The sequence below is a fragment of the Melospiza melodia genome, chromosome 14, assembly GCF_035770615.1.
Source record: "Melospiza melodia melodia isolate bMelMel2 chromosome 14, bMelMel2.pri, whole genome shotgun sequence".
Taxonomy (NCBI): Eukaryota; Metazoa; Chordata; class Aves; order Passeriformes; family Passerellidae; genus Melospiza; species Melospiza melodia.
Window position 1 is genome coordinate 12820601 of NC_086207.1, and position 24450 is coordinate 12845050.

General features: G+C 46.1%; 1 protein-coding gene across 11 annotated transcripts in view; it reads right to left on the reverse strand.

Annotated features, from left to right (window-relative positions):
• Nucleotides 1-24450, reverse strand: part of KLHL3 (kelch like family member 3) — a 115001-nt gene that overhangs the window by 14226 nt on the left and 76325 nt on the right. For 10 of the 11 annotated variants that reach the window (XM_063168727.1, XM_063168729.1, XM_063168730.1 and 7 more), the window contains 5 exons: nucleotides 23155-23271; nucleotides 20048-20154; nucleotides 14793-14914; nucleotides 6977-7139; nucleotides 4341-4450 (listed from right to left, as the gene is read on the reverse strand). In XM_063168727.1, coding sequence (XP_063024797.1) covers nucleotides 4341-4450; nucleotides 6977-7139; nucleotides 14793-14914; nucleotides 20048-20154; nucleotides 23155-23271 — 619 coding nt within the window. Of the gene's footprint in view, nucleotides 1-4340; nucleotides 4451-6976; nucleotides 7140-14792; nucleotides 14915-20047; nucleotides 20155-23154; nucleotides 23272-24450 lie in introns of those variants that run through there. The other variant, XM_063168734.1, reaches the window with a different exon arrangement.

The window sequence follows — 24450 nt, forward strand, 5'->3', positions numbered from 1 at the left end:
AGTTCCACCAGCCCCCAGAAAGCAAAAAGTCTTGGGGACAAGTTCCCCACACACACAGGGCAAGCCCTGCCTGCAGCCATGGGGCCTCTGCACTGCCTGCATTTCCCTGCTAAAAATACTCAGATATTCCAGCTGGGGAACAAGGGCACACTGGGCTTCTGTTCTGAACCAAAATCTAGTTTTACTTCCAGATCCAGCTGGTTGAGATAAGCATCCAGAGCTGGAGCCCGTGACAAAGTGCTCACAAACAGCCCCATGGGCAGAGCCCTGGCCCAGGAGAAGCCTCCTATGTGGGCTCCTGGATGAATATGCATGTGCTTATGTAACTGGGAGCCTCTCTCACAAAAGAAAGGCCTAAAAATGTCACCAGCAGTGGGAAAGGCTTCCTGAAACAGCCAGCAAGGCAGGAAGAGGGGCTGATGCAGTCTTGGATGCTGCACAGCAGGATCTGGATCACTGCAGTGGAGCATCCCCACAGAGATAGAATTAAATTCTGACACATAAACCACATCTACAGGCACCACTGCCCAAGCCCTCTCACTGCCCAGTCACTCGGGGGCTGAGCAGAGACTCCATCTGTCCATCCCTGGCCCATCCTCCAGCATGCCAGGCAAGCACCCTTGGTTTCAGCTTCCTTCCAGGGTCACCAAATGGTCAGGCCAATTTGCACAGATAATTATTTCTTTCTTTCCATCCCACCCATCACTCCCCAAGAGACCATTTTGTTTGGTCCAAGGTCACTAATTTGACAAAACCAACCAAAAATGAGGGCACCATCTTTCAGTCCCCAATTGTTGCTGGTAAACGTGCTTGCAGGGGGCCTTGGCAGACACATCCTGCCATGAAGGAGATGCAGAGCAGAAAGGGGTTTCTTCCTCTTAGACTAAGCTATATACTTTTAAAATGCAGTAAAGCACCAGCCTCATTTCCTGTGCCAACAAAGTTCCTGCTGAACTGCTTGGAATTCAGGACACTGCAATGAGGATTTAAGCAACCCAACAGGGAGCGGTGTAATCAAACCACAGCAAATGCTGAGGAGAATAGATACTGTAGAGACTTTCAGCATTTTAAAATTAAAATAAATAAGCAAACAAACATTTCAACTTTGGCTATGAGGCCTTTAAAGTAGAAACTGGGTTGTTGTGAGTTTTTTTTAATTGCAAATGAATGTGGAAGGAGGATAAAGCAAATGTTTAGCCGACAAACAGGCTTTTCATTAACCTCTTCTGCACAAAGAGAGTGTGCAGAAAGTTCTGAGCTGCAGAATGGGTTACAAGGCTGAGGCATACCCAGCTACAGGTCAGGAGGACAGTGAGCAAGTGTAAAGGAAGGTGAGGCAAGTGTGCACCAGGAATGTGCACCAGGAATAAGCTGCTTCCTCGGTGCTGGCGTCCACTCCTGAGTCAGGCAAGCACTGATGCTTCCCTGCTGTTCCTACTCTAAAAATAACTATTAAAAAAAAAAAAAATCATATTCTGGCACCATCCATTGGCTCTGATTCCTAATTTCAGAGAAGGGAAAAAGGCTTTAATCCAAGACAGCAATATCTCTATTTAAAGGCCACATCTGTTTGCAGTCCTGCCGTGCCCGCTGCAGACCCCGAGCAGCTGCTGCCGCTCCCCCGGGACCCTGCAGCCATGCAGGACCTGCTGCCAGGCTGGGATGGGCACAGCAGCTGCCCACACAGCTTCATTTAGAGCTGAGGCACGGGCTGAAGTGGCAGCTGGCACCTGCCTGGCTGCAGGAGCACTCCCGAGCTTGGGAGAAGTAAATTTCCCACTCTGTGGAGGAGAAGGGTAAAAGTCTGGAATATCCCCTCTCTGCATGCTGCCTAAAGAAAGAGCAAGCCCAGATGTTTTCCCAGTCTCTTCAGCCAAAAATCTATTTGTTAGAGACTCCCAAGAGTGGAGTCAACCTTGGGCCAAACCTTGCATCAGCTTCTGCTGCATGTCAGCAGCATGAGGCAATGAATCAATTACCAGACTCTGCGTAGAATCCCCAATCCAAGAAATCCCAACCCTCTAAAAAATTTCTTTAGCCGCTGTTCTGAGTTGGCAGAAGACCATTGTCAAGTCCCTCCACTTCATACATCTTCAGTAAATAACAAATAATTATTATTTTTATATGGTTTTTTTTAGCTTGCAAACAGTAAAATGAGCCAATTGGGTCAGGCACAGAAAACATTAATAAAACTGTCTTCCAGGTACTGTACTGGCTACAGCAAAAAGAGCAAGCAGGGACAGCAAACCTCTGCCCTTTTCTTAAAAGGCTTGTGTAACTCCAGAGGTTGGTACAACAAGAGTGACAGAAGAGAAAGGAGATGAGTGATGAGAAAATGCTGTCACCACTTGACAATTAAAATAGATTTCTGTGCTAGCAGAGAATTTTTGTCCTCCTGATGGCCTAGGGGTATAAATAAACCAAAATTGGTGAAGATAAGGATATATTTTATTAGGCCAATTGGTATTAGTTGTGGGGTGGCAGAGGAAGGGGAGAACACACAAATTCCTGAGGCATTCCAAGGGCAATTCTCCCTCCCTGATCCTGGCAGGACTTGGATCCAACACTTCCCATTGATCCAGGGATGGCAATGCTCTGGTATGAGACACAGCAAGGAGAGGAACGAGAAAACTCCTTGTGAAATCTGGCTGTGACAATTAAGCTGCCAGATTTCTGAAATATTTACATAGATATACATGTGTACGTATAGACTGGTATCCACACATATAGACTTTTATATAATATATAACTGAAACATTAGCAGATAGGAAGAATAAAAGTGAGGAAAATGGCTTGTCTGTCATGAAGTTAACATGAAACAGCAGCCTCCAAGTCTGTCCTCAATTTCCAGCACTTCTTTGAACTCCAGCACATTTCATGTTTATGTTCCATTCTCATTTTCTGCCTCTCTCCTGTTATTCAGGTCTGTTGTTTTGAACGTGCAGCTTATGCTTACATTTCCTTCCACTGCCTTGCATTCTCAACAATCTTTTCTTTTACAAGTTCTTTTACAGTCAGCTAAAGAAATACTGGGTTTGATTGTGTAAAGCTCAGATGAGGGAAGGAGCATTTTGATTCCCCTGGGCGCAAGGCCAATAAAAGCTTTTGAACAATGCTGCACAGGGCTGGAAAAAATTGGTTACTAAACTTGCACTTCCCTTTGCAGGCTGCCTGGCTCAGGCAGAGGGACTGGGCTGTGAGTTTGTGCCATTTGCTGTTCCCCTTGCTGGCCCTGCCCCAGGGGCACCTCGCAGCCCCACGCCTCTGGAGCCTCTGGGTTTGCTGGCTCAGGATCAGCAGGCAGCACCCCTGAGGCCACACCTCACATGCAGCAGGATTTCTGGAGAGTTTTACAGCCCCTCTGGGCCCGAGCACTCGTGTGTCTGCAGCCCAGAGGGGCTGAGCAGGGGCAGAGCACCCATGAGGATGTGCAGCACCACCACACCCAGGTCCAGCCCCAGCCCACCCAAATGCAGGCATCCATTAGGAGCCCTCAAATTACAAACCACACAACCCCCAAGCTCTTCTGTAGCCTCTCACAAGTGACCATTTACATTTAGGAACATGGTTTAGTGGTGGACCTGGCAGTGCTGTGTTAGTGGTTGGACTCAACGATCTCAAATGTCTTTTCCAACCTTACTGATTCTGTGACTTTACAATCTCCCCACAGTGACAATCGGGAGATGAGCTGCAGGACTGGAGGCACGTGCCTGTCCCCCGAACCTGCAGCAGGCCACACAAGAAACTCGGAGCAGAGAATGGGGCTGAGCTCACCAAGCACCCCAACCCTGCTCACCCTCCTCCCCAGGAGCCCAGACTACACAAGATGTGCTGAACGTTTCAACCACAAAAACAGTATCAACCAGGCCTTTCTCCCCTTTTTTAATAAAAACACTGAAGATACTAGAAAAATATTTCCTTCCTTCCTTTTGGTTCTGGGCTTCCTTTTGTTTTTCTAGCCAACATGTAACAGAAGCCAATATTCCTCCCCCGCCTAATGAAATTCACTTTTTTTTTTTGAGGTTTTACAGCAGGTATTAAATGCTTTACACAACAGCAGATGGGAGTTTCCTAGTTTTCCAGAGAAGGAAAGTAGTTGGTTCTGAGCCCCAGGGCTTTTAGCTTGATATGGATCTGAGAGTCATAACTTCCTGCAAGAACAACCAAGTGAAGGTCATTTTTATGTGCTTTTAGGATTCACATTATTTTAATTTTCCTTTCCACATGACCTCTGTTGGAGAATGGCCCCAAAGGAGCATATCATGATAACAGTTCCTGGTGTAAGATCTAGAAACATTCCAGCATTCTCACATCCACTCTTGCTATACAATTTACTGTACCTTTTCTTCAGAGGAGACTGTGAGCTTGTCACTTGATATTAAACTGCAAACCTGGTCCAGACTAAGGCTAAGAAATTCTTCTCCTAGCATCACCTCAGGGAAATGCTGCTCTGTTCAACAAACAAAAAGGGGGAACAGAAAATTATAATGAAATCCAAGTTTTCAGTCAGTGGCAGGAGCATTCAGACCCACAGCAGCTGTGAGTGCAGCACAGACACAAACCAGCCCCAGAGCAGCATAGAGAAACCTGATGTTATTCCAAGCAACACCAGCCCCATGAAATGCTTTCATAAATGCTGCTAAACTTTCTGAAAAGCCACTGAGAATATTCCAGAGGCAGACACACTTAGAAGTGGCAATTGAGACAAGGGCCAATGTCCACAGTAGTGAATAACCTGGCCACCAGAGCATCCACCTTCCCAGTTGTTTTCCCCTTTCCACTTAATTGTACAAATTTCTATTTCTCCCTTTTTTACCTCCAGATCCCTCCATACTGTAACTCTGGGAGCCACTTGGAAACAAAAAGCATGAATATAACCCCAAACTGGAAGAATAATGACTGAGCATCATCAAATCTGTCAAGCTTTGATATCTAGCCAAAAGGCACATGAAATAATCACTTCCTAAAAAATAATTTCTAGGTCAAATATGTCATTAGCCAGCTGCAGCAATTTTAGTTTTGCAAGAATTTCTTACATATACTGCCAATTTAATCTCACCTGTCACTTGCTAAGCCCCGTTTATCTTTGGCTGAATTACAGAAACATGAATCTCAGACACTTTATCTGAAGCAGCTTCTTTCAAGTTCTAATTCTGTAGCTTTGAGAAGCTCAGACTCCTGTATCCAAAAAGCTCTCTCTGCAGCAAGATCTGCCTCGAGTTCTCACATCTGCAAAGTGCTTTTCCTGACAAAAAGCAGCTCCACAGGGACATGAGGTAGCATAACTTGCAGAGAGGAGATTTTTGGAGCCCCCCTTACAAAGCTGCTGCTGCAGAGTTGGACCCTGGACTTGGACTCCCCAGTCCCAGACCCTCCTTGCTCTACTGAGGACAAAACCCCACAGCTAAGGCAAAGGCTCTGATTAGAAACAGCAGCATGCGGATAAAATTTAATACTGGAAATATACATATGATCTAATGAACTCTTTAGGCCTTAAATATTTAAGAGGCAGGAAACACTCCCCACACAATAAGTTGGATGCACTCTGACTTCTGGGCCAAATCTGATATTCATTCATTCTGGACTTGCATCTGGCAGCAGAAAGGTATTTGATCTCTCATTATTAGTTGGAAGCAGGGAAGAATATTTACTGATTTTAATAAAGGAACTGGTGCCTGCATCAAGAAGGCTCCTTCACCTAGTAAAGTTATCCATTGGCCAGAACTGAGCATTTCTCAAGTAACTGAGCTCATGAATGCATGGACTCTTGAGCTTGGGGACTTCTGTCTTGGTTTAAGGCTGTTACATAAACAACATAGTGAAAAGAATTTTAATGGCATTTTTATTAATGGAGTTCCATTAACATTACATGGGCTGCTGTACTAACTGGGACCTATGAAGGCCAATAAAACAACAAAGCAGACCTTCTAATTGCCAAACAACCAAATAAATATACACTGAATGCACTGCTTGTTGGGTTAAAGATTAAACAGGGCCTGGAAACAAGGATAATGAGATATTACAAGCAAGCTTTTATACAATTAACCATTCCTTCCAGGGTACCTTTTTCTCCAGGGGATAATACAGCCAGAGCAGCTGAAAAGGTTTTAGTTTTATTTGCAGGAGAATAGGGGAGGACTCAGTGGATACATTTTTATTCCACTGAGCCTACTTATGGTCCAATTAAGGGCAAAACTGTTAAAAAGGAAAATGTTGCAGGACAGAGCAGGTGCTCTGGGAAAGAGCAGGTGTATGTGTCCCTATACAAATTATCAGAAAACAGAAAAACAAACTGGGAGAAAACTATCAGCTTCTCCCAAGCAGAGGTCAAGGGCAACTCTGCTGGAGGAGACTGGAAAGTGCTGGGCAAATCAGAGCTTGGGGCTGGCTGAAAAAAGCTTTACATTAATGATGTAGAGGAGAAATGCTGAAAGCCATTGCCTGCACCTGCTTATTGCAACCAAACACATCCACTCCCAGAGAAACATGAGCCTATCTATGCTCCCTTGGGGTAAGGGGCCATTGCTGCACAGATCAGAGCCTCAGGCTGCATGGCAATTTCAGCTGAGTGTTCCAGCTCCCACCCCAGGATTTGACTTTGCCCATTGCTGTTTATTCCCACAGTGGAAACGCCCAGCAGTGCCTGCTGCTCTCCCAGGGCAGGGAACCAGCACCAACACTGCGCTGTCCGACAGGCACACCAAGGGCTTGCTAGCACCACACTCAGGAACTGCTTTGTGAGCTGAGATCCAGAGGATCAAACCTTTTTACCTCCTAAACTCCTCCTTTTTTACCTCCCCTGTGACCAAACCGCATTTCACAACTCGCAGCACCGCTGAACTAAACAAATCATTCCCTTCCTGTTCCAACACCAGAAACGTGAAGGGCCCAAGCAGGACACGCTGAGCCCCAAGCTGCAGTGCCTGGGGCAGGCTGAGCTGCACAGACCCCCTGTCTCTCCCCCGTGTGCCCTGACCTGCGTAGGCGTTGGCCTGCTGCAGCAGCTCGCTGCAGGCGTGCACGTCGGCAAAGGCGCGGATGCCAAGGCAGTTGGTGGGGTGCAGCTGGGACTGCAGGAAGTCACAGCAGTTCTTTCTGACGTCCATCAGTTGCAGTAAACTGGCAGCTGGCAGCAAAACCTGCGAAGGCATGAGAGGGGAATGAAAGTGAGCAGTGAGGAGTGGTTCACAGCCTGCACAGATCGGAGGCAATTCCCTTCCAGACGGGGACACGTCCCTGTGGGGTTATCAGAGGGAAGGTTCAAGTCTTGGCTTTACCCATACGCAGAAGATCCCTGTTCATGCTCTGAGACATGAAAACAGCTATCCTACACTTGGCTATAAGTGGAACTCTTCTCACAGCTTCTCCCAGCTTCTCCCCACAAGACCTCAAGGCAAAGTGAGGACAAGGTAGAAGCAACCGCAGATGCTCCTGAATTTCTGGCTTTGCTGCAGGTAGGTCCTGCACAAAGATTTATTTTTTTTTTTTTCACCCAAAGGGCTTTATATTATTTATAAGCCAGATTTGTATTATTTGTTGCCACCAGAATCAAAGCCCATAGCAGCCAAGCAGTCCTCAAAATCCTGGACTTGGTTACTTCCAACAAAAGCTTATTGCTTGTGAGGAGAGTGCCCAAGCAGTCATGTAAGAGAGGGGGCTCCCAGAAGCTCAAGCAGGTTTTGGTGACAGCAAGGCTCTTGGGAAAGACAGGTCCAACTGTTCAAATCAGCAGCTCTCATTTGCACTTACACAAAATCCTGGGGACACTTGTGGATCATGGCTGCATCTGAAAATGAGGTACTGCTTTGTACCTCCAAAACTAAGCACAGAAAAAGGAGACAGAAATGGATGATGAATGTGACATCTACTGGGGAAAAAAACACCTTTGAGGCCAATGAGAAGGACAGGAAGTAGAAAACAAAATCCATCAGGACATTACAGCCCGTGACATCAGCTACTTCCTTTCTTATGTCCAACAGCAACTGCAGACATGTCTTACTCCAGCTCTTCCATAGCTCTGGCTGCCTCTCACACGTCCTTCCAACTGGGCATCTGTGCTCACCATCTGAGCACACATTTCCGGACAGTTATTGCCGACTCAAAAAAAATAAAGCAGCTGTTAAACAAAACAAATAGGTTAACAGCATTCACCTCCCTGGATCCTGATGGCAGCAAAGGGATAAAGAGGTTCCCTCCCTGTCCCTGCCACCACAGCCCCATTTCACACCAGGGCAGGACACTCATAGCCTGCTCCAGGTCTTTCTAAGGAACTCCTGTGTTCCACTCCAGCCCAGCTGTACAGTGCCTGCCAAGCAGCCACGCCAGCAGGCAACAATAAAGAGAGAAGTCAATTAACCCAGGAGCCTGTTTTGGCCCAAGCCTCTTGATTCCAGGAGCAGATTAGTTTGTGGCTTTGATTAAGTCAAGATAGCAGTGCTCTAGGTTTTTTAAACCTGGCTGTGAACCACTTTCTTTCTAGCTGAACCATTTCTGAACACCTGAGCTACATAAAGGCTTTGGGTAGCCCAGTCAGCCTCCATGCAAGCCATCTCTGGGTACCGAACAGCCAGAGCCTCCTCTGTGCACCCCCATCCATCCAGGCTGCATCCCTGCCAGTCCAGGTGGGCTCACCACCATCCCCACATGCACCAGCCCCTGGACAAGCCAGTGCTGCTGCCATGGCCTGTGCTGGCTCGAGAAGCAGTGCAGAAAGGGCCTGACACCACTTCAGCCTTCAGAAAGGGGCACTGTCATACAGCACTTCTCAGAAATAGGGTATAAAAAGCCTATCAAGAAATGAGGGGATTTCTCTCTTTCTTACTTCCCAGCTGAACGTCTCAACACTCCTCTTGTTTTTACCAGGGAAGACAAAAAGCAAGCAAAGGATTTCCGTGAGAACAAAGTCTGTTTCCTTTAGAAATAACAAGAGGAAATGCCCTGCCTAAACAGGCAGCAGGACCAAACTGCAACCCCATTAATATCCAGGCAAGTCACTCACATGGGTCTGGATTTGGCTCTTAATATCTGCATTCAACAGCCATGAACAATTTTGTGAGAGCTGGCTTCTCTACCAGATCTGCCTCCAAATCAAAACCCACTCATTTTTTGAAACTATGCCAAAATTATCAGCTATCACTACTAAGACTGACTGCTTTGCCTAATTTATGTCCAGAGCTTCATCTATGGGTGTGTGTCTAGAGATATTTTTATATATTTATATATACATATAACATCTAGTTCACCAGCTGTGCTCTGCAGACTCCACACAAATTTCAAGTTTAACACAACATTTCCTGGGCAATTACTTCCAGAGACCTTTGATGTCTCTAAACTAGAAACATCTTTCAGCCAAAAGTGCTCTGTATATATAAGGCTCATTCATTAATGCTGGACTGCAGAGGCTGGGGTTAATTCCCTACTGTGACAGAGCCTTACAGGTAGCCTTGGCCAAAAGTTAACTTAACTTACATCATTCCTGCTCTGCAAAACTGGGAAAGGAGCATTTCCCCCAGGCAGGGGATGTGTTAAAGCTTATAAGCAGCTTTGACAATTTGATCAAATTGGAAGCCAAATAAAAGTGCTGGCTGTAAGCTTCAGCTGCACATCCAGGGCCACAGCTGGGACTGCACATCTGCCCAAACAGGGAGACAGCTCCCAGGCACCTGCCCAGAGAAACAAATGCATTTTGTGCTTGCAAGGCAGGTAAAATGCTCAGTTTTAAACAAGCTGCTCTGAACAGCACAAATAGTGGAGATAAAATGGCATTAGCTTAATGTGGCTTCTGAGTGCAAGGGTGGCAATCAGGCTTTATTACAGCCCAGCTGCTCCCAGGCAGCACATCAGGGCTGATCACTGTGCTTCCACTTAAATGCTCCACCTGAGGTGAAATAGCCCAGACAGAGGAAGGTGTGACAGCATCAGGGAGCCAAGAAACCTTGTCAGGAGCAGGAGATGGACAAAGGATGTAGAGATGAGAGAGAAAACAGGGGAACAACAGGCAACCTCCCTCCTGAGCTGCCTTCTCCAACTTCAGACACACCATGCCTTGGTTAAACAGTGAAACAAAAAAGTGAAGACATGCATCAGGCACAACAGAGTGCTCTGGTGCCACATCCACAAGTTTCTCCTCAGCTTTCTATAAGGCTGAGCCAATTTAAAGTCTTCCTATGGGTTTAAGGAAGGGCTCCCAGCCCAGAGGGGTCAGCCCTGCAATGGCCCAGGGACCCTGCACCCCAGGGAGATGCACAGCAAGGAGCTTTGGCTCCAGGGAGGAACAGCCCTGATTTATTGCTGAAAGGTGCTCTGCCCCACCCTGGGCTTGCACCTACTACAGCTGCAGCTTTGGGACTGAACAGGAGGAAGAGAGACGGACTGATCCATTATAAACCCTTTATCATCAAAACTGCCCTTGCCAGAGAACTCTCTCTCCTTGCTCTGAACTCCTAAGCGTGCAGGGAAAGCTGAGGTGCAGAAGCACTTCTGAAACAGGAATATTGCAGCTCCTAGCAAATCTTTTTTCCTCTTTTCTTGAGACATTTTTTATGACAATTACTATGCCTGCAAAGCTGACAGGTTCAATATCTACCTCCTCCAGACAGCTAATTTCAGATTTGTTCTCTGTGTGAGCCATATCTCAAACTGTGGCAGTGCACAAGGACACCTCACATGTGGTCCACAGCACATCATTCCTAACAATTTAATTGTGAAACCAGGTTAATCAGGACTTTTTCCAGGGAATCATTACAACCCCAATGATAATGACTTTCTTAATCAGGAAGGTAATTCTCAGGTTGCCTGCCAGTAATGAGGTGTCATAGGTAAGGCTGGTTGGGGCACACTGAGGAGTGAATAAACGAAGATATTCACTGTCCAGAGCCAGAGGTGCAGGTGTTTTCCCTGCCCAGGACAGGGAGGAGCCTGCTCCCAAATCTCTTCATTCAGCTCTGCTCAAGGACACCATGCAGAGCTTCTCCATCACTGAGCTGGCAGGTTTGATATGAGTGTTGGAAAGCAGGCAGCAATGTAACCACTTCAGCTGCAAAATCAAGACCTAATTGAAAAATTCAGGTAATTAATGTGTTAAAATCACCAGCTACCCCACACATGTAGGGAGCAGCAGACCCTGTGTTCTGATGTGTGTTTATGATTTCCATTGAGATCAGCCCAGGAACCTGAGCATCTTTGAATTTCCCTGAGACACTCACTTCAGTTTTCCTTCCTTTTACAGAAACTGCATGATACAACTTCTTTCTAAATAAATGTATCACACTCCATCTTCAAATGAATGAGGTCTTTATATCATGCATATCAAAATTTACAACCAACCTTGATGTGGGATGCAACAGAGGAGGAACAACAGAAGGCAGCAGGTGTAGAAATCCCAGGATGGATTTTCCTGAAACTACAACACGACTGCAATAAAGACAGAAATTCTGTCTCTGCTCCATGCCTTCCAAACAAGTGGGAGGCTTAATCCCAAATACATGTTCACAGGTAAAACTTCTCTATCATCCATCAGCCCTGAGCCCTCCTACTGCTGCACCTTTACTGCCCTGAAATCCCACTCCAAGAATGAAGCTCCAATAGATAAAGCACATTGCATTTGCTGGGGTAATTCTCACCCAGGTACCCCTGCAGGGTTAGAAGAGAGTATTTCCTCCACATGGGCTCAGGATGAGCTGAAAATCCCCTTTGCCCGCACATTTGGGACATAATCTGAGAAGGAATTGGATGGCCACCCCCAGGAACTCACTACATAGATGATGACTGGAACTGGCCACACAGGCTTGGCCCCTGGTACACATATCTATCCTTCCATAAAAAACAAAACAAAAGACACCGTGTCATTCCATTGCACAATAGCTACAGAAATACGTGCTTAGAAAAAGAGTCTCACTTCCTGAGCCCATACCAGGCCTATAAAAGCAAAAAAAAATTACAGGTTTCCATTAGGAAAGAAACAACAAAAGAGGTTGTTAAAAGGCTTCTTGTTGTGAAGGGCTGGGCACTGCTCAGCATTCAAACAAGCCTAGGAACATTCATTCTGCACTCCATGCTACCTTTGCTGTTCATCTTTTTCTCATTTCTATCCTGCTCTCATCTTATTTTTCTCACTGACAAGACAGTGTCTTTTCATTTATTCACAAGGTTTGATACCTTGGCTGCACCTGCTCAGTCAATGCCATTGAGCAAATCTTTTGTCTTTTCATAATTTCTATAATGACATCACCTGGCACCTGTACCCAGAAATTGCTTCTTCCAGCTACTGAGGAAGTCTGAAGAACTCCTTTAAAAAAGCATCCTTGCCCAGCTACAGATTCAGAACATGTGACAAGGAAACAGGAGAGCTCAGGAGATACCTGCTGGGAAAAGAGAAATTCTCACTGTGCCCAAGCAGGGCTGCAAAGAAACATTGCTGAAACACCACAGAGAGACACTGCTGAGGTGTCCTTCCAGATGGAGGGATGGATGGATGGATGGATGGATGGATGGATGGATGGATGGATGGATGGATGGATGGATGGATGGATGGATGGATGGATGGATGGATGGATGACCCAAAGCTGTGCAGCAGGAGGATGTGGAGATGCAAGGGACCAAACCTGCTCACTTCTTTCTAACACTGACACTACTAATTTAGATGAAAGACTATAAGAAGGTTAATTTTTGTTGTTTTTAGCCTTCATGTGAAACTTTCCAATAAAAAACAGAATATTCACTTATGTAACCTTTTCTTCTTGTGGCCAAAGGTGAATATTAACCTGTTTATGGCATTTTGTTCAGAGTAAAACACCCAGGGAGAGGATACAAATTTCTCTTTCTATTGGTTTCATAACACAATTATATTAAATGCCATAAAACATTTTCAGGATGAACACTTCAAACATGTAATAAAATTTAAAGTAGTCAGTTAATCTTGCAGTAGATCAGCTTCATTTCTTAGCTCCTATGAATTAATTTGCCTCTAGCCTGAAGAGTTAATACAGAGTGGACATTGAAATAAATCCTGCAGTAAAAGGACCTGCTTTACTAGACTTGGAAAAAAAATTAGTATTCAAAACTTATATTTTCTTAACTTACTGTCTGAGAGATGAAAGCCATAATGTAGCCAGAGATCTGCTTTAACTCCCTGTAATCCCTGGGCCACAGAAGGCATTGGTTATGTTTTACTAAAAAATATGGTTGTCTAGTTGCTCAGGAAAGGCAACACCTGGATTTTCAGAGACCTTCTGGGCAGGATGGAGCTGCTCCCACAGCACTGCTCACACCCCAGTGCAGCTGGAGCACCAAAACTGGAATGCAGCTGAGGTTATTGCCCCAGCCCCATCCAAGGCAGGCTCAGCAGATGGGATCCCAAGCTCTGCACATCCCAAATGCCAAGTGGGAGCTTCTGGAGCACCCAAGACCCAGCAGCATGGGAGGAAAGGAAACCTTTCACAAAGCACGTGGATACAGCCTCCATACTCCTCACAGAAACAGGGAAATTTACAGCCTGAGGGTGTGTAAATGTCATTTCTCCTCCAGCAATGGGAGACCCCAGAGGTGGAAGAAGCCCCACCACAGCCCACCAGTGAGTGATGTTGTGCCAGCTCCTGATGACCCTGACGTGGGTCACAGAGCATCAGCCAGGCCAAGCCACCCAGGGCTGGGTTTGAGTCTCAGCTCCTTTGCCATAATGCACCTTGAAGGTCTCCTCACTGCCGGGCAGTCAGGCTGCACACCCCTCCCAGAGGGACACTGCCAGGCTGAGAGCACACCAAACAGTCACATCTGTGAAACCAGAGGGCACAAGGGGCAAGAAAAGGCCCCCACAGATGTAGGTCGTGAAGGATGGTGCAGGGCTGCACTGCAAAGTGGGACCAGCTCAGGGGTTTGGCCAAGCTCCTGGACAGGGCAGCAAGAACTGCACTCTGCCTGGAGCAGAAGAGGTTGGAGCAGAAGAGCTCACAGCAAGAACCTCGTTTCAAGCAGAACCACTCTAATTTTGCCGTGTTAATTAGGTCAACAAAACTCTCCCCAGCATCACTGTCACAGACTTGCTCCCCTGGCAATGTCCAAGGCAAAGTGAGGAAGACAACAGGCTCAAACTGCCACTTGCAAACAGACCAGCTGAAAAGCATGTCCACACACAAGCTCTCAGCATCCCTCCCAGACATCAGTGGCTAAGTGCAGAGCCTTTTTCTTACCACAAATACAAGCAGAGTCAAAGAAAGAGCTCTACCAGCAGCTACAGCCAAGTGACACAGCAAAACACTCTTCCTGAGCACCCTGCTTTATTTGAAGGCTGCCTTTCAATTACTCTTTCCACTTGTGAACAAATATTTACCTCTCAGAAATTCAAGACAGAGCGCATACACAAAAAAAAAGGAAGAATGTCCTCGTTTGAACAATGTATTCCACTCAAAGCTCTGTGAAACAACTCAAACTACCCAGAAGAATTTCAAAACTAACAGCCACATTCCTGTGCCATGGCCTTAAAACATTTGACTCACTGCTTGTGTGAGTCTATTCTGACCTTCGACAGACTGACCCACAAGTCAGCACAGCTTCTTGGAAGGCAGATGCCTGCTCTTGTTACAACAGCTCCACACAAAAGCCAAATGCAACATGACTGAAGCGCGGGGAAAGCACTGAAGTGCCTCAAGACTAAACACAGGCTGGAAGCAGCTCTTTTCAAGCTCAACCTTTTACTTTCCACAGCCTGAGGAGACCCCTCACCCCCGAAGAACCTGTGCCTCTGAGTTCCAAGCTCAGCACCGGGCTCTGCAGAGGAGCTGCTGGAGCAGACCCACCTGCACGTTCTCCTCGGTGACCTCGATCTCCGCCGTGTAGATGTAATCAATCAGCTTCCTCAGGGTCTGCCCATCCACGTCCTTGATCTCAATCTTCTTGGCCTTGCTTTCAGACATGTCTCCTGGAATTCAGTTCAGAAGGACAGTTACAGCTTGCTCTGCAGGACCTTGCTCCCCACACACCCAGCACATGCTCCTGCTGTCTGACTGCTGGCACTGTCCCTCACCATTGAGGAACCACCAGTGAGATTCCCAGAAGCCTCCTAATGCCACCTAAGAAACAACTCAAGATTGAGGACACTGGTGTAAACATAAATCAATAAATGCAAAAAAAAACTCCGTTTCTTGACAGAAAAGAACCTGCCATGGTTCACCTGTGTTCAAACAAATATAAGAGCTAAAAATAAACCCCCAGTATGTCCCTCAATCATGTCTCAGAACAGGGACAGATTCCAAGAGACTGTGGATGTGTCTTACAAAGGCCTTTGAGAAAAATAGTTTTATATCTATTTATTAATGTTTTGTAATATATATACAAATGGATTAATATGAATGAATATGAATGAACATGAATGAATATGAATTGATATGTTACAACAGCAACATTAGGGTATTTTTTTTGTATACCCTATATTAAAAGCAAAGCAGTGTTATTCTCTTTCTTTAGAAAGAAGCTAAAAGAATATGAGTGAAAATAAATGAATATGAATTAATATGAATGAATATGTTATAACAGTGACAGTAGAGCATTTTTTTTGTATACCCTACATTAAAAGCAATGCAGTGTTATTCTCTTTCTTTAGAAAGAAGCTGAAACCTGCTCAGAAAAACAAGCACACAGACCAGCAGTTACACCCAGCATGCAGCAAGCTTCTCTCCTAAATTACCCTGCTGTAAGCTATCCATCACTTACACCTTGTGCAAAGCATCCACACTGAAAGATGCAGTTCTCATCTCTCCCCTTCTCAACCTCACACCTTTGGATGCAAACTGTTTCCCTTCCCCAAACCCATAACTCAGAAGCACATGGAACTAGAGCAATAATTTCCTCCCTGAATACACAAAGCAAAGCCCCATAGCTGTGTAAGAGCCAATTCATGACCCAGAGCTTTATGCACACCTCCACACTGCCCGTGCAACAGGAGCACATCAGAATAACAAAAACATCCAGTGGGGAGGAGAAAGGACTCCCCAAGGCCCTCTCAGCATCCCCACACATGCTGACCTCACCCAGGAGCTAATCACCAGGACCTCCACAGAAAAGAAAGAACAAACTCCCAAGCGGAAAGAAAATGATAGGTGGAAAAACAAAGCTAAACAAAGGAGAGCACGAAGAAATGTCAATTCTTCAACCTGGGCATGAATAATCACTACTCTCAGAAATCCGGTGACTCAGTACTGCTGTGGGATTAAGTGGAAAAATATTTCCTGCAGCCTATAGAAGTAATTACAGCCTACATCTCTGTGCAGCATTCCACAGGACGTGGCCAGGCACAGTAAGTGCACAGCACAGTCAGATGCTAAAGAGGGCCCAAGCTTGAGCAGAACCTGGATCCTGCTAATTGAACTTTGCTGACTTTCCCTATGTGAATAAGGAGGTGAATAATAGGAGTGGGGTTGGACCATGAGTGTTAGAACAGTCAACAACATCCCGAGAACTGAAATAATATTTGCCCCAAATTCAGTTTTTAAAATTGAATAATGAAATGTTATTCAGAGAAGCTCATGAATACAAATGTACCAGTACAAAGGGATAAATGGCCTACATTTGGGAGGCCTTCAAAGCAGGTAGGACTTTTTAATTGACAAAATGTCATCTTCACATACTTCCTCCCCCTAAAAATCCCCAAACATCTCCAGAGATGAAAGGGTGCTTCTGAGGACAGAGCAGTCCCTATCAGCCCTGTGGTGCTGGAGGTGCCTGTGAGGAGCAACCAGTGACCCCCCTGCATGGGGAGGGTGAGTGAGACCCCCAGCCCTGCAGGACCCTCGGTGTGGGGAGGGGCTCAGCCACACACACACACAGATCAATGCAGAAATAGCCTGCAGGGACCAATCTGATAACATCATCTCTCCTGGTGGCATCCATGTGACACAAGCAACAAAAATAAAAGCTGTGTGGGCTTCCCCACCCACCAGCAAGCTGCCAGCCCTGCATACCAACAGCCTCCCCTGGCTCTGCTGCAGGACCAGCCCGGGAGGGTCCCGTGTGCTGCGCCCACCTTTGGACAGGACCCAACCCAGAGCCATCCAGCCACTCCCACTGTCACAGGGGGACAAGTCTCCAGGGCTGGCGAATGGGAAAGAGCCTGGAGACACCACAAGGGAACCAAGGCTGGGGTTGGTGCAGACCAGGAGCAGGCAACAGACCCAGGGCAAGCCCGGGGAGCAGCCTGTGGGCAGCTGGGTGCTGGATCATTGAGGGCATCTCATCTCACATCTCTTCAGAAAAAAAACCCTACACCTTAAACCCCACAAAACACAACTCCTAGGGTGTCTTTCATAAGTCAGACTCCAGCCCTACCTGATACCATAATTACAGGATAATTCCAATCACTGGCATCTCTCACACATGAGGAAGGGCTGCCTCACAGGATGCACTGCACAGACCCCATCCCTGCACACTGCAGCCAGGCAGACACCAGGGATGAGGTGAGAGGGAGCAAAGGCAGGCAAAACAGGCAGGGTGGCTCTGAGCAGACCTCTGTAGGGGACAGACTTAGCACACACCAGCCCCTCTTGGAGGCAATCCTTTCCTGCACCCCAGCAGTGCCCTTTCCACTCCCCTCTGTTCATCAGGGCAAGAAGAGAGCAGAGCTCTGTTTTGTCACAGGATGAACCACACTCCAAACTGCAGCAGCCCACAGTGCTGTGTTTACCCAGCACAGCAGCCTGCCCTGCTCCTACACATTGCATTTCCCAGGGCAAAGCCACAGCTTTGGCTGTTTCCTAAGTCACAGATGTGAGTGCATGAGTGCACTGGATAACAAAACCACAGCTTCTCACACATGGGGTGAGTGCTTTGAAGCAGCGCATAAAACCTGCAAGGGAGGTTTCTGCTTCCTCCTTCAGCACTTCCAAAATTCCTAAGGTATCTGACAGAAGCAGTCCTAGCAGTGTCACTGGAGTATTTGTCACCCTTTCTGAAATGATTTTGTTTTCTTCTAAATGGACAGACATCACTGTCCCAAATCCTCCCCACAGCATAGTGCCAATAAGGACCAGCAACCAAATGCTCTAGAATTGGACCTCCCAATGCTCTAGAAAGCCAGCATGGAAAGGGACACTCAGGAAATGCTGGTCCCATCTCTCCTTCAGCAGTGGAAGATACAAACGGAATATGTGCCTACCCCATTTCAGACTTTCCAGGAATACTTCAGAGAGGAATGGCTAACCAGAGGACACTCATGGCTTAGGAAAGACCCCAGGATCATCACAAGGTCATTTATGGCTCCAAAGTCAGGGCCAGCTGACAGTCAGAGCCTGCAGGGCAAGCAGTGGTGAAGGTGGGTGAGCTGTGGGTCCCAGTGTGGTTCCCAGTGCTCACAGCTCCACACTGATCACTCACTGCTGGGGGACCCTCCAGAGGGAATTCAGTGTGCACAAGCAGCTCCTGCAAATACCCCTACAGAGCAGCTGAACGTGAGCCCTTGGCTCTCTCACTGCTGTACAGTGCAAAAAACCAAATTACAACACCCAGCTGGTGCTGAAGGTGTGATTTTAAACTGTCCCCGTGCAGCTGGAAGGAGATCACACACTCTGTGTGATCACACGAGCCATCCTTGGGAATTTGGGCTAGGCAGACTGAAAGCAAAGGCAGAGCTGCTCTTTGCCTGACCCTCTGGCCCGGGGGACTGGTCAGGGGGAGGGGACAGGCGGCTGCCAGGCTGTCACCCAGCCCAGGGCAGCCACATGATGGGTGAGCTGATTACTGTTTAACTCACAGAGTGAGGGATTACACGGCCCAGAGAATTCCTGCATGGAAACATGAGCAGCCCTGCACAACCACCTTCCCACTCAGATGACCTCTAAGGATCAGAGGGTTTTTCCAAGGGTTTTTCTTTATTAAACTCTTCATCAGGAACAAGCACTACAAGTTGCCCACACACACAGCTGCTTCTGAGCAGCATTTGCTCCTCTGCCTCACCATGCAGCCAGTACCAGAAAACACAAATGCTCCCCACCTTAGCTCACCACACTGCTAAAGCCACCATGGGCAGTGTCACATCTCACACCTGAGGTTTTCTCCCCACCTCCATCACAGAAAGGAAAAAAGCTTCACTAACAACAAGCTCTTTCCTGAGAAATGCTGCATTCTGCTTCCAGCAAAATGAATTAAACTAGGTCTAATCTCAAGGCTTTTAAAAGGAAAAAACAAGGCCCAGACCACAAGCAAATGAACATGAAACAGGGAAAAAACCCTGAACCTTATTAATGTTGGAGCTCAGGGGCAGTAAAAACCATTCCTTGGGGTGTACAATAATTTTCTTTGTATTTGTCAGTTCCTATCCTGAAAATGAGGGCAAAGAAGGGAATGAAGCTCAGGAGTTTCTGACCACACTAATTTTACTAGAATGACTTAAATAAGCTGTTCACTCCCCTTCTTCAGGACTGACCCAGCTTTCTTTGAGTTTTTTTGCTGACCCATCTGGTCACAGCCTTTGAAGGGCACCTGCTCCAAGGATCAGGTGATCAGAGCAGGAATTTTGTCCTCTTCTTCCTTTCTGTCATTACCAAAACACACTGGGCTGCAGCAACTCACCCTGTTAAAAAGCTGGGCTGCTAAAACACACTGGGATCAAGAGAACAACGGTGTTATTTCAGGCAGCAGAAAAAAGTGCCATGGGAGATTAAACATCTGTGACTGCCAAATCAGTATCGGCAGGACTGAGCCTTGAAACTACAACTCCTGTGCCAGCAACTTCTTTGATGTGCACCATGAACATTTAGGGCACTGAACACGTGCTCAGTGGTAATGTTTTCATGATCCAAGGTCTTGTTAGGGGGGAAAAAAAATAACACACAAAGGAGTGAGCCAAATTCTCCAGTAACCTTACAGTGCCCCACATGCTATCTACTCACCCCACAGGAATTAGTCAAGGGTGACCAGCATCACCCATCAAGTACAGCAAACTGCAGACCCATCCGTGCCCCTTCTCTCTCAAGGAAACCTCAGCAGCCTGTGCTGCAGCTCCTGACAGAGACACAGCCCAATGGCCTGCTCAGCCCACACTGTCTGGTGTCACAAGCAGTACCTGTAAACATGGCACAGAAATAGGGGCTGCAGGCTGCCAGCACCACCCGGTGAGCTTCCATCTCCACGGTCTCGGCCACAATCACCACATCACACAGGAGCCGCTTGCTGGGGAGACACCAGAGAGGACAAAGATCATTTCAGAACTCCCTGTCAGGCTAAAAGCTACCTCACCACAGCCCCAAAAGAATGGAAGATCCACCATTACAGACACAGCACCTGAGCTTCTGCCAAAGCCCAGGGGAAGGCTCTCTAATGCTTCAGTACCAGCTCCTGTCACTGTTTGCCTACACGGCAAAGCCTGAATCCTCCTGAGGCTGCAGCCCTGCCTGTGCTTCTGTTTTCCTCAAGGGAAAAAACCTGGAAGCCAAATGAGGCATACATGCTGCTCAAAGAACAAAGGACAAGCAGCTCCTTCACCTCTCAAACAAGCAGGGCTTGGAGGAGGCACAGAAGAGCTTAAAGATTTGGGCACTACTGACTACAAGATTTGGTCGGGCTCTAGTACATCTGTAAGACAAGAAATAGCCATGCAAGGGAACACCAGCACCACTTCTGTCTTTCCACAGGGAAAAGGTGGAGTGGAAAGTGAAGTGATTTCTGTACTCCCTTCCATGCTTGCCACAAAGGAAAGTGGCCACCAAAATATGTCCAAAAATTAGAAATAAAGTAATTGTGCAGAGGCTGCCTCAGCGATCTGCCAGAGCAGAGGTATCAATCACTGGAGTTTATCCATGGGCCTGAGGACTTCATTTACCTCATGAATTAGTCTGGGATTAAGAATCACTGGGATAAAGAACGGGGTTCCAGACAGAAACCAAAAAAAAATACCTTGTAAGCTCCCCCACTGACTCATTGTAGAGCTTTGGAAAAGTCACTTCATTAAGGAGTGACCTTTTCTGCCTGCTCCACGTCTGTCCTTTGAGGATTCATTAGTTAATGTTTGCACAGAGCTCCGCAGATGCTGACAGCAAGAAGTGCTCAGCCTCCCAATAAGTTGGTTTAAGATGCTTAAGCATACAAATGCAAACTAAGGGTGTTCTTTTCAAATGTCAAGCCCAAAAAAGGATCAGTCCTGTAAATCTAGATGTTGCCTTCTCTTTGGAAATACTTATCTCCACACTGAACTTTGTCTTTAGGAAACTGCATTATCAAATAAACATACACAGAGCTTCTAATGGACCAGCTATGTCTCTTCTTCTCCATATATTGAAATATGTGAAAAAACAGAGGTGAAATGGAGGGTTATAGTTGGAATACAGAAGAAAGTAGGAACTGGCAGTCTGTACCCTACATTCATTCCAGTTTGGAAGGGGGAGGGGCAATGATGGGACCTCTTTAAGAGCCTCTTAATGGAAGCTTCCTCATTTCTTTTAGCTTATGTAAAAGGTGCCCTGCTCAATTCCATTTTGGGCTATAGTAATCTAAAGTACCGTTCATAAAATTAATTTCATCTACATTTGCCAACTAAAAGCCTAAGGGACATGGTTTAGTGATGGCCTTGGCAGTGCTGGGTTAAGGGTTGGACTCGATCTTAGAGGTGTTTCCAACCTAAACAATTCCATGATTCTATATAGTATATAGGTTAAAGGTTTAGCATGATTTTTCTAGACCCTCTGAATGAGATTTCTGGATGCATGTAAAGGGAGAAACTATTATTCAAGGCATCTATTAACACTGATTGCTGAGAGCTTAACAGATCTCAAGCTCAGTGCACATTCAAGAGATGTGAAAACTGTATATTCCACAACAGCAACAGGAGCCAATAAAAAAAAAAGAAAAAAACAAAAAAAAACAGTACTCAGAAGATGAAAACATCATACAGGTGCTTAATAGCAGCTTTCATTCTTCTATATTTTATCTTTTCAGTATTGCACAAGATACCTAACCACACGCACTAAGAAACATTGTCTATCTCCAGTTATTCCCACTCTGCTTCAATTAACAAAGGAATAACAGTAGCACAATAGATTTCTGAATATAGATGCACAAAACTTCAGCTTCAGATCCTTTGCTTTCAGTACAAAGAAAGGACCAGAAGGATGCCAGTTAAAAGTTAAAAAAAAAAATTACAACATACCCTGCTTCATATAATAGTTACAATATTTCCATTTTGTTCCTATGCAACAGAGAATTGCTGTCAGATATCTGGGGAAGGAAACATTTCCAATCCCTCTCCACACTAGAGAAGTGTGTATTAGGAAACTACTTAATCCATGGAGAGTTAGCTATTAGAGCATCTTTTGATTACTTAGAGTGTGCAGAAGAGCAGAGGGTGCTTGTTACCTGCTTTCATCACATCCCCTCAGCAGTTAGGGAGCAAGTACATTCATGAGTGTGACACACATACTTTACATAAGAATTCTTTTTAAAACTAGAAAGGTGAAAAGTCTAATGAATTAGTCAGAGAAATGCTCACTGAACTTCTGTCTGGTTAGTGGGATAACAGCCACCAAGAAACAATTGAGGCTGAACCACTGCCACCACCTTGCTGATGTGATGACAGCAGTTTTCAAGGCTGTGTTCACAGATGTTTTTTTTCAGCCTCTGTTCTCCCTGTACCCACACAGCTGTGTAAAGACCAAGGTGTTCTCTTTTAACTAATATGGGGATTTTTCAATTTGCAAGAAGAGAGCTGACATTCTTCCTGAGTACTTGCTTTGTTTCACCCCTTACTTTGGAGTGCTGAGCCCAGACTGAGTGATGCTGCTAGTTAAAGAGGCTAAGAACAGTACATTAATAATCTTTGGTCTGTAATTATGTGTAGGTGTCTTAATGTCTGTAATGTTCTATTATTGGGCTTCAGACCCTTATCTCAGTTAAGGACATAGTTTACAGCTGAATTTGCTGTAAGTAATGGAAAAACTAAATGAATTATCATCTATAAATGAAGACCACGGCTCAGATAACGTTTTTGGGAAGACAGAGGGCTGAGACTGGGGAGAGCAGCCCACCACAAAAGGACTTTTAGGATTAATCATTATTTGTGATTAATCCTCCACATGCAACCATTAGCTGTAATAAAAATTGCACAGACTATTTTCTATGTCCCTCAATCAGCACAGTTCTGCTAAACCAGAGAGGGAGCCCAGTAAGTCAAAAGTGTACCTCCGTAATTCATTCATGACCTTGAAAGCCTTTCTCATGTGAGAGGGATTGACTGTCACTGTCCTCTGGTCCTTTTCATCTTCAGCTGCCTCAGAGGAACGGGAACTCTGCTTAATGCTAAAAACAGGGACAAAAAAAAAAAAAGGAGCAGAAGGTTTGATTCAATGGCACTTTAAAAAACAAGCATCCTAAAACTGCAGCACAGGGTATTAAGCATGGAGCTACTCACAAGTCAGTCAGTCAGTTTAGGTTCCCCACATGAAGCACATCAAAAAATGCAGCTACTTCTGCACGGATGCTGAAAGCCAACTCAGCCCACATTTCAGCCAGCAGGGAAGAAAAGAAAGAAGTGCCAAACACCTGAGGACAAAGCCCAGTCTTACAGGCTTCAGGCCAGGAAAGCAGTATAAGTTGAAATTCAAGCCAGAACATAATTGCCTCACTGAATAGAAATGGACTTCAACACTGGGAACTACAAGAGTACCATGGATTTTTTTAACATTCATACTGAGAAAAAGAAGTTTAGCTTTCAATGTCCCATCTGAAAAAGGCAAGCACACAATGCATGACTTGTATCTTCTTTAGAGGCAAGTAGAAAAGGGCTATTAAATCTCCCTGCACAGCTTTCAAAGCTTTAGTGAAGCTGCTTTCCATTTCAGAAATAGTCTATTTATTGCCACTGAAACATATGGAATGAATTATTAAACCTTCCTAGCAGAAGCACCAGCTCCATAGGTAATGTCAAACCAGAGGCACTCAGCTCTGTGCTGTGTTTAACCAGGCCAACAGGTGCCTAAGGCACACACGTGGCCTCATTACTTTGTTGGGAGCACTGGCTCTTTACACACAACTGACAGCAGGTCAATATCTCCACCTCCCTGGTCTGAGAGCCTGTGAAATCACTCAGAGCTCAAGGCTCCCACCTGAGAAGGAGGCAGCACTTTGAGGCAGGTCTCTGTTCTGCTGTCCCCTCAAACCCTGGCAGCAAAGGCAAACAAGACAAGCCAAGGAGGGCTGTCCTTGTCTAAAACCAACCCCAAGAGAATGGTAGATCTCAAGAGACAACTTCATTGCCCCATGTGCCTGACTGGAGACCTTCTCAGAGCTTTTCCTTCCAAGGGACAGTCTCCTTCACCTTTGTCCCCTCCTCCCCATCACCCTTCTTAGTTGGGCTGGCTTGATAAAAAAGGCTGAGTTGGGCTAAACCAGCAGTCTGGAGAGCCCAGCATCCTGGCTCTCTGGTGAGCAGAGGAGGGCACAGAGCAGGGAAGTGTGGCAGGATCCTTCCCACAACAC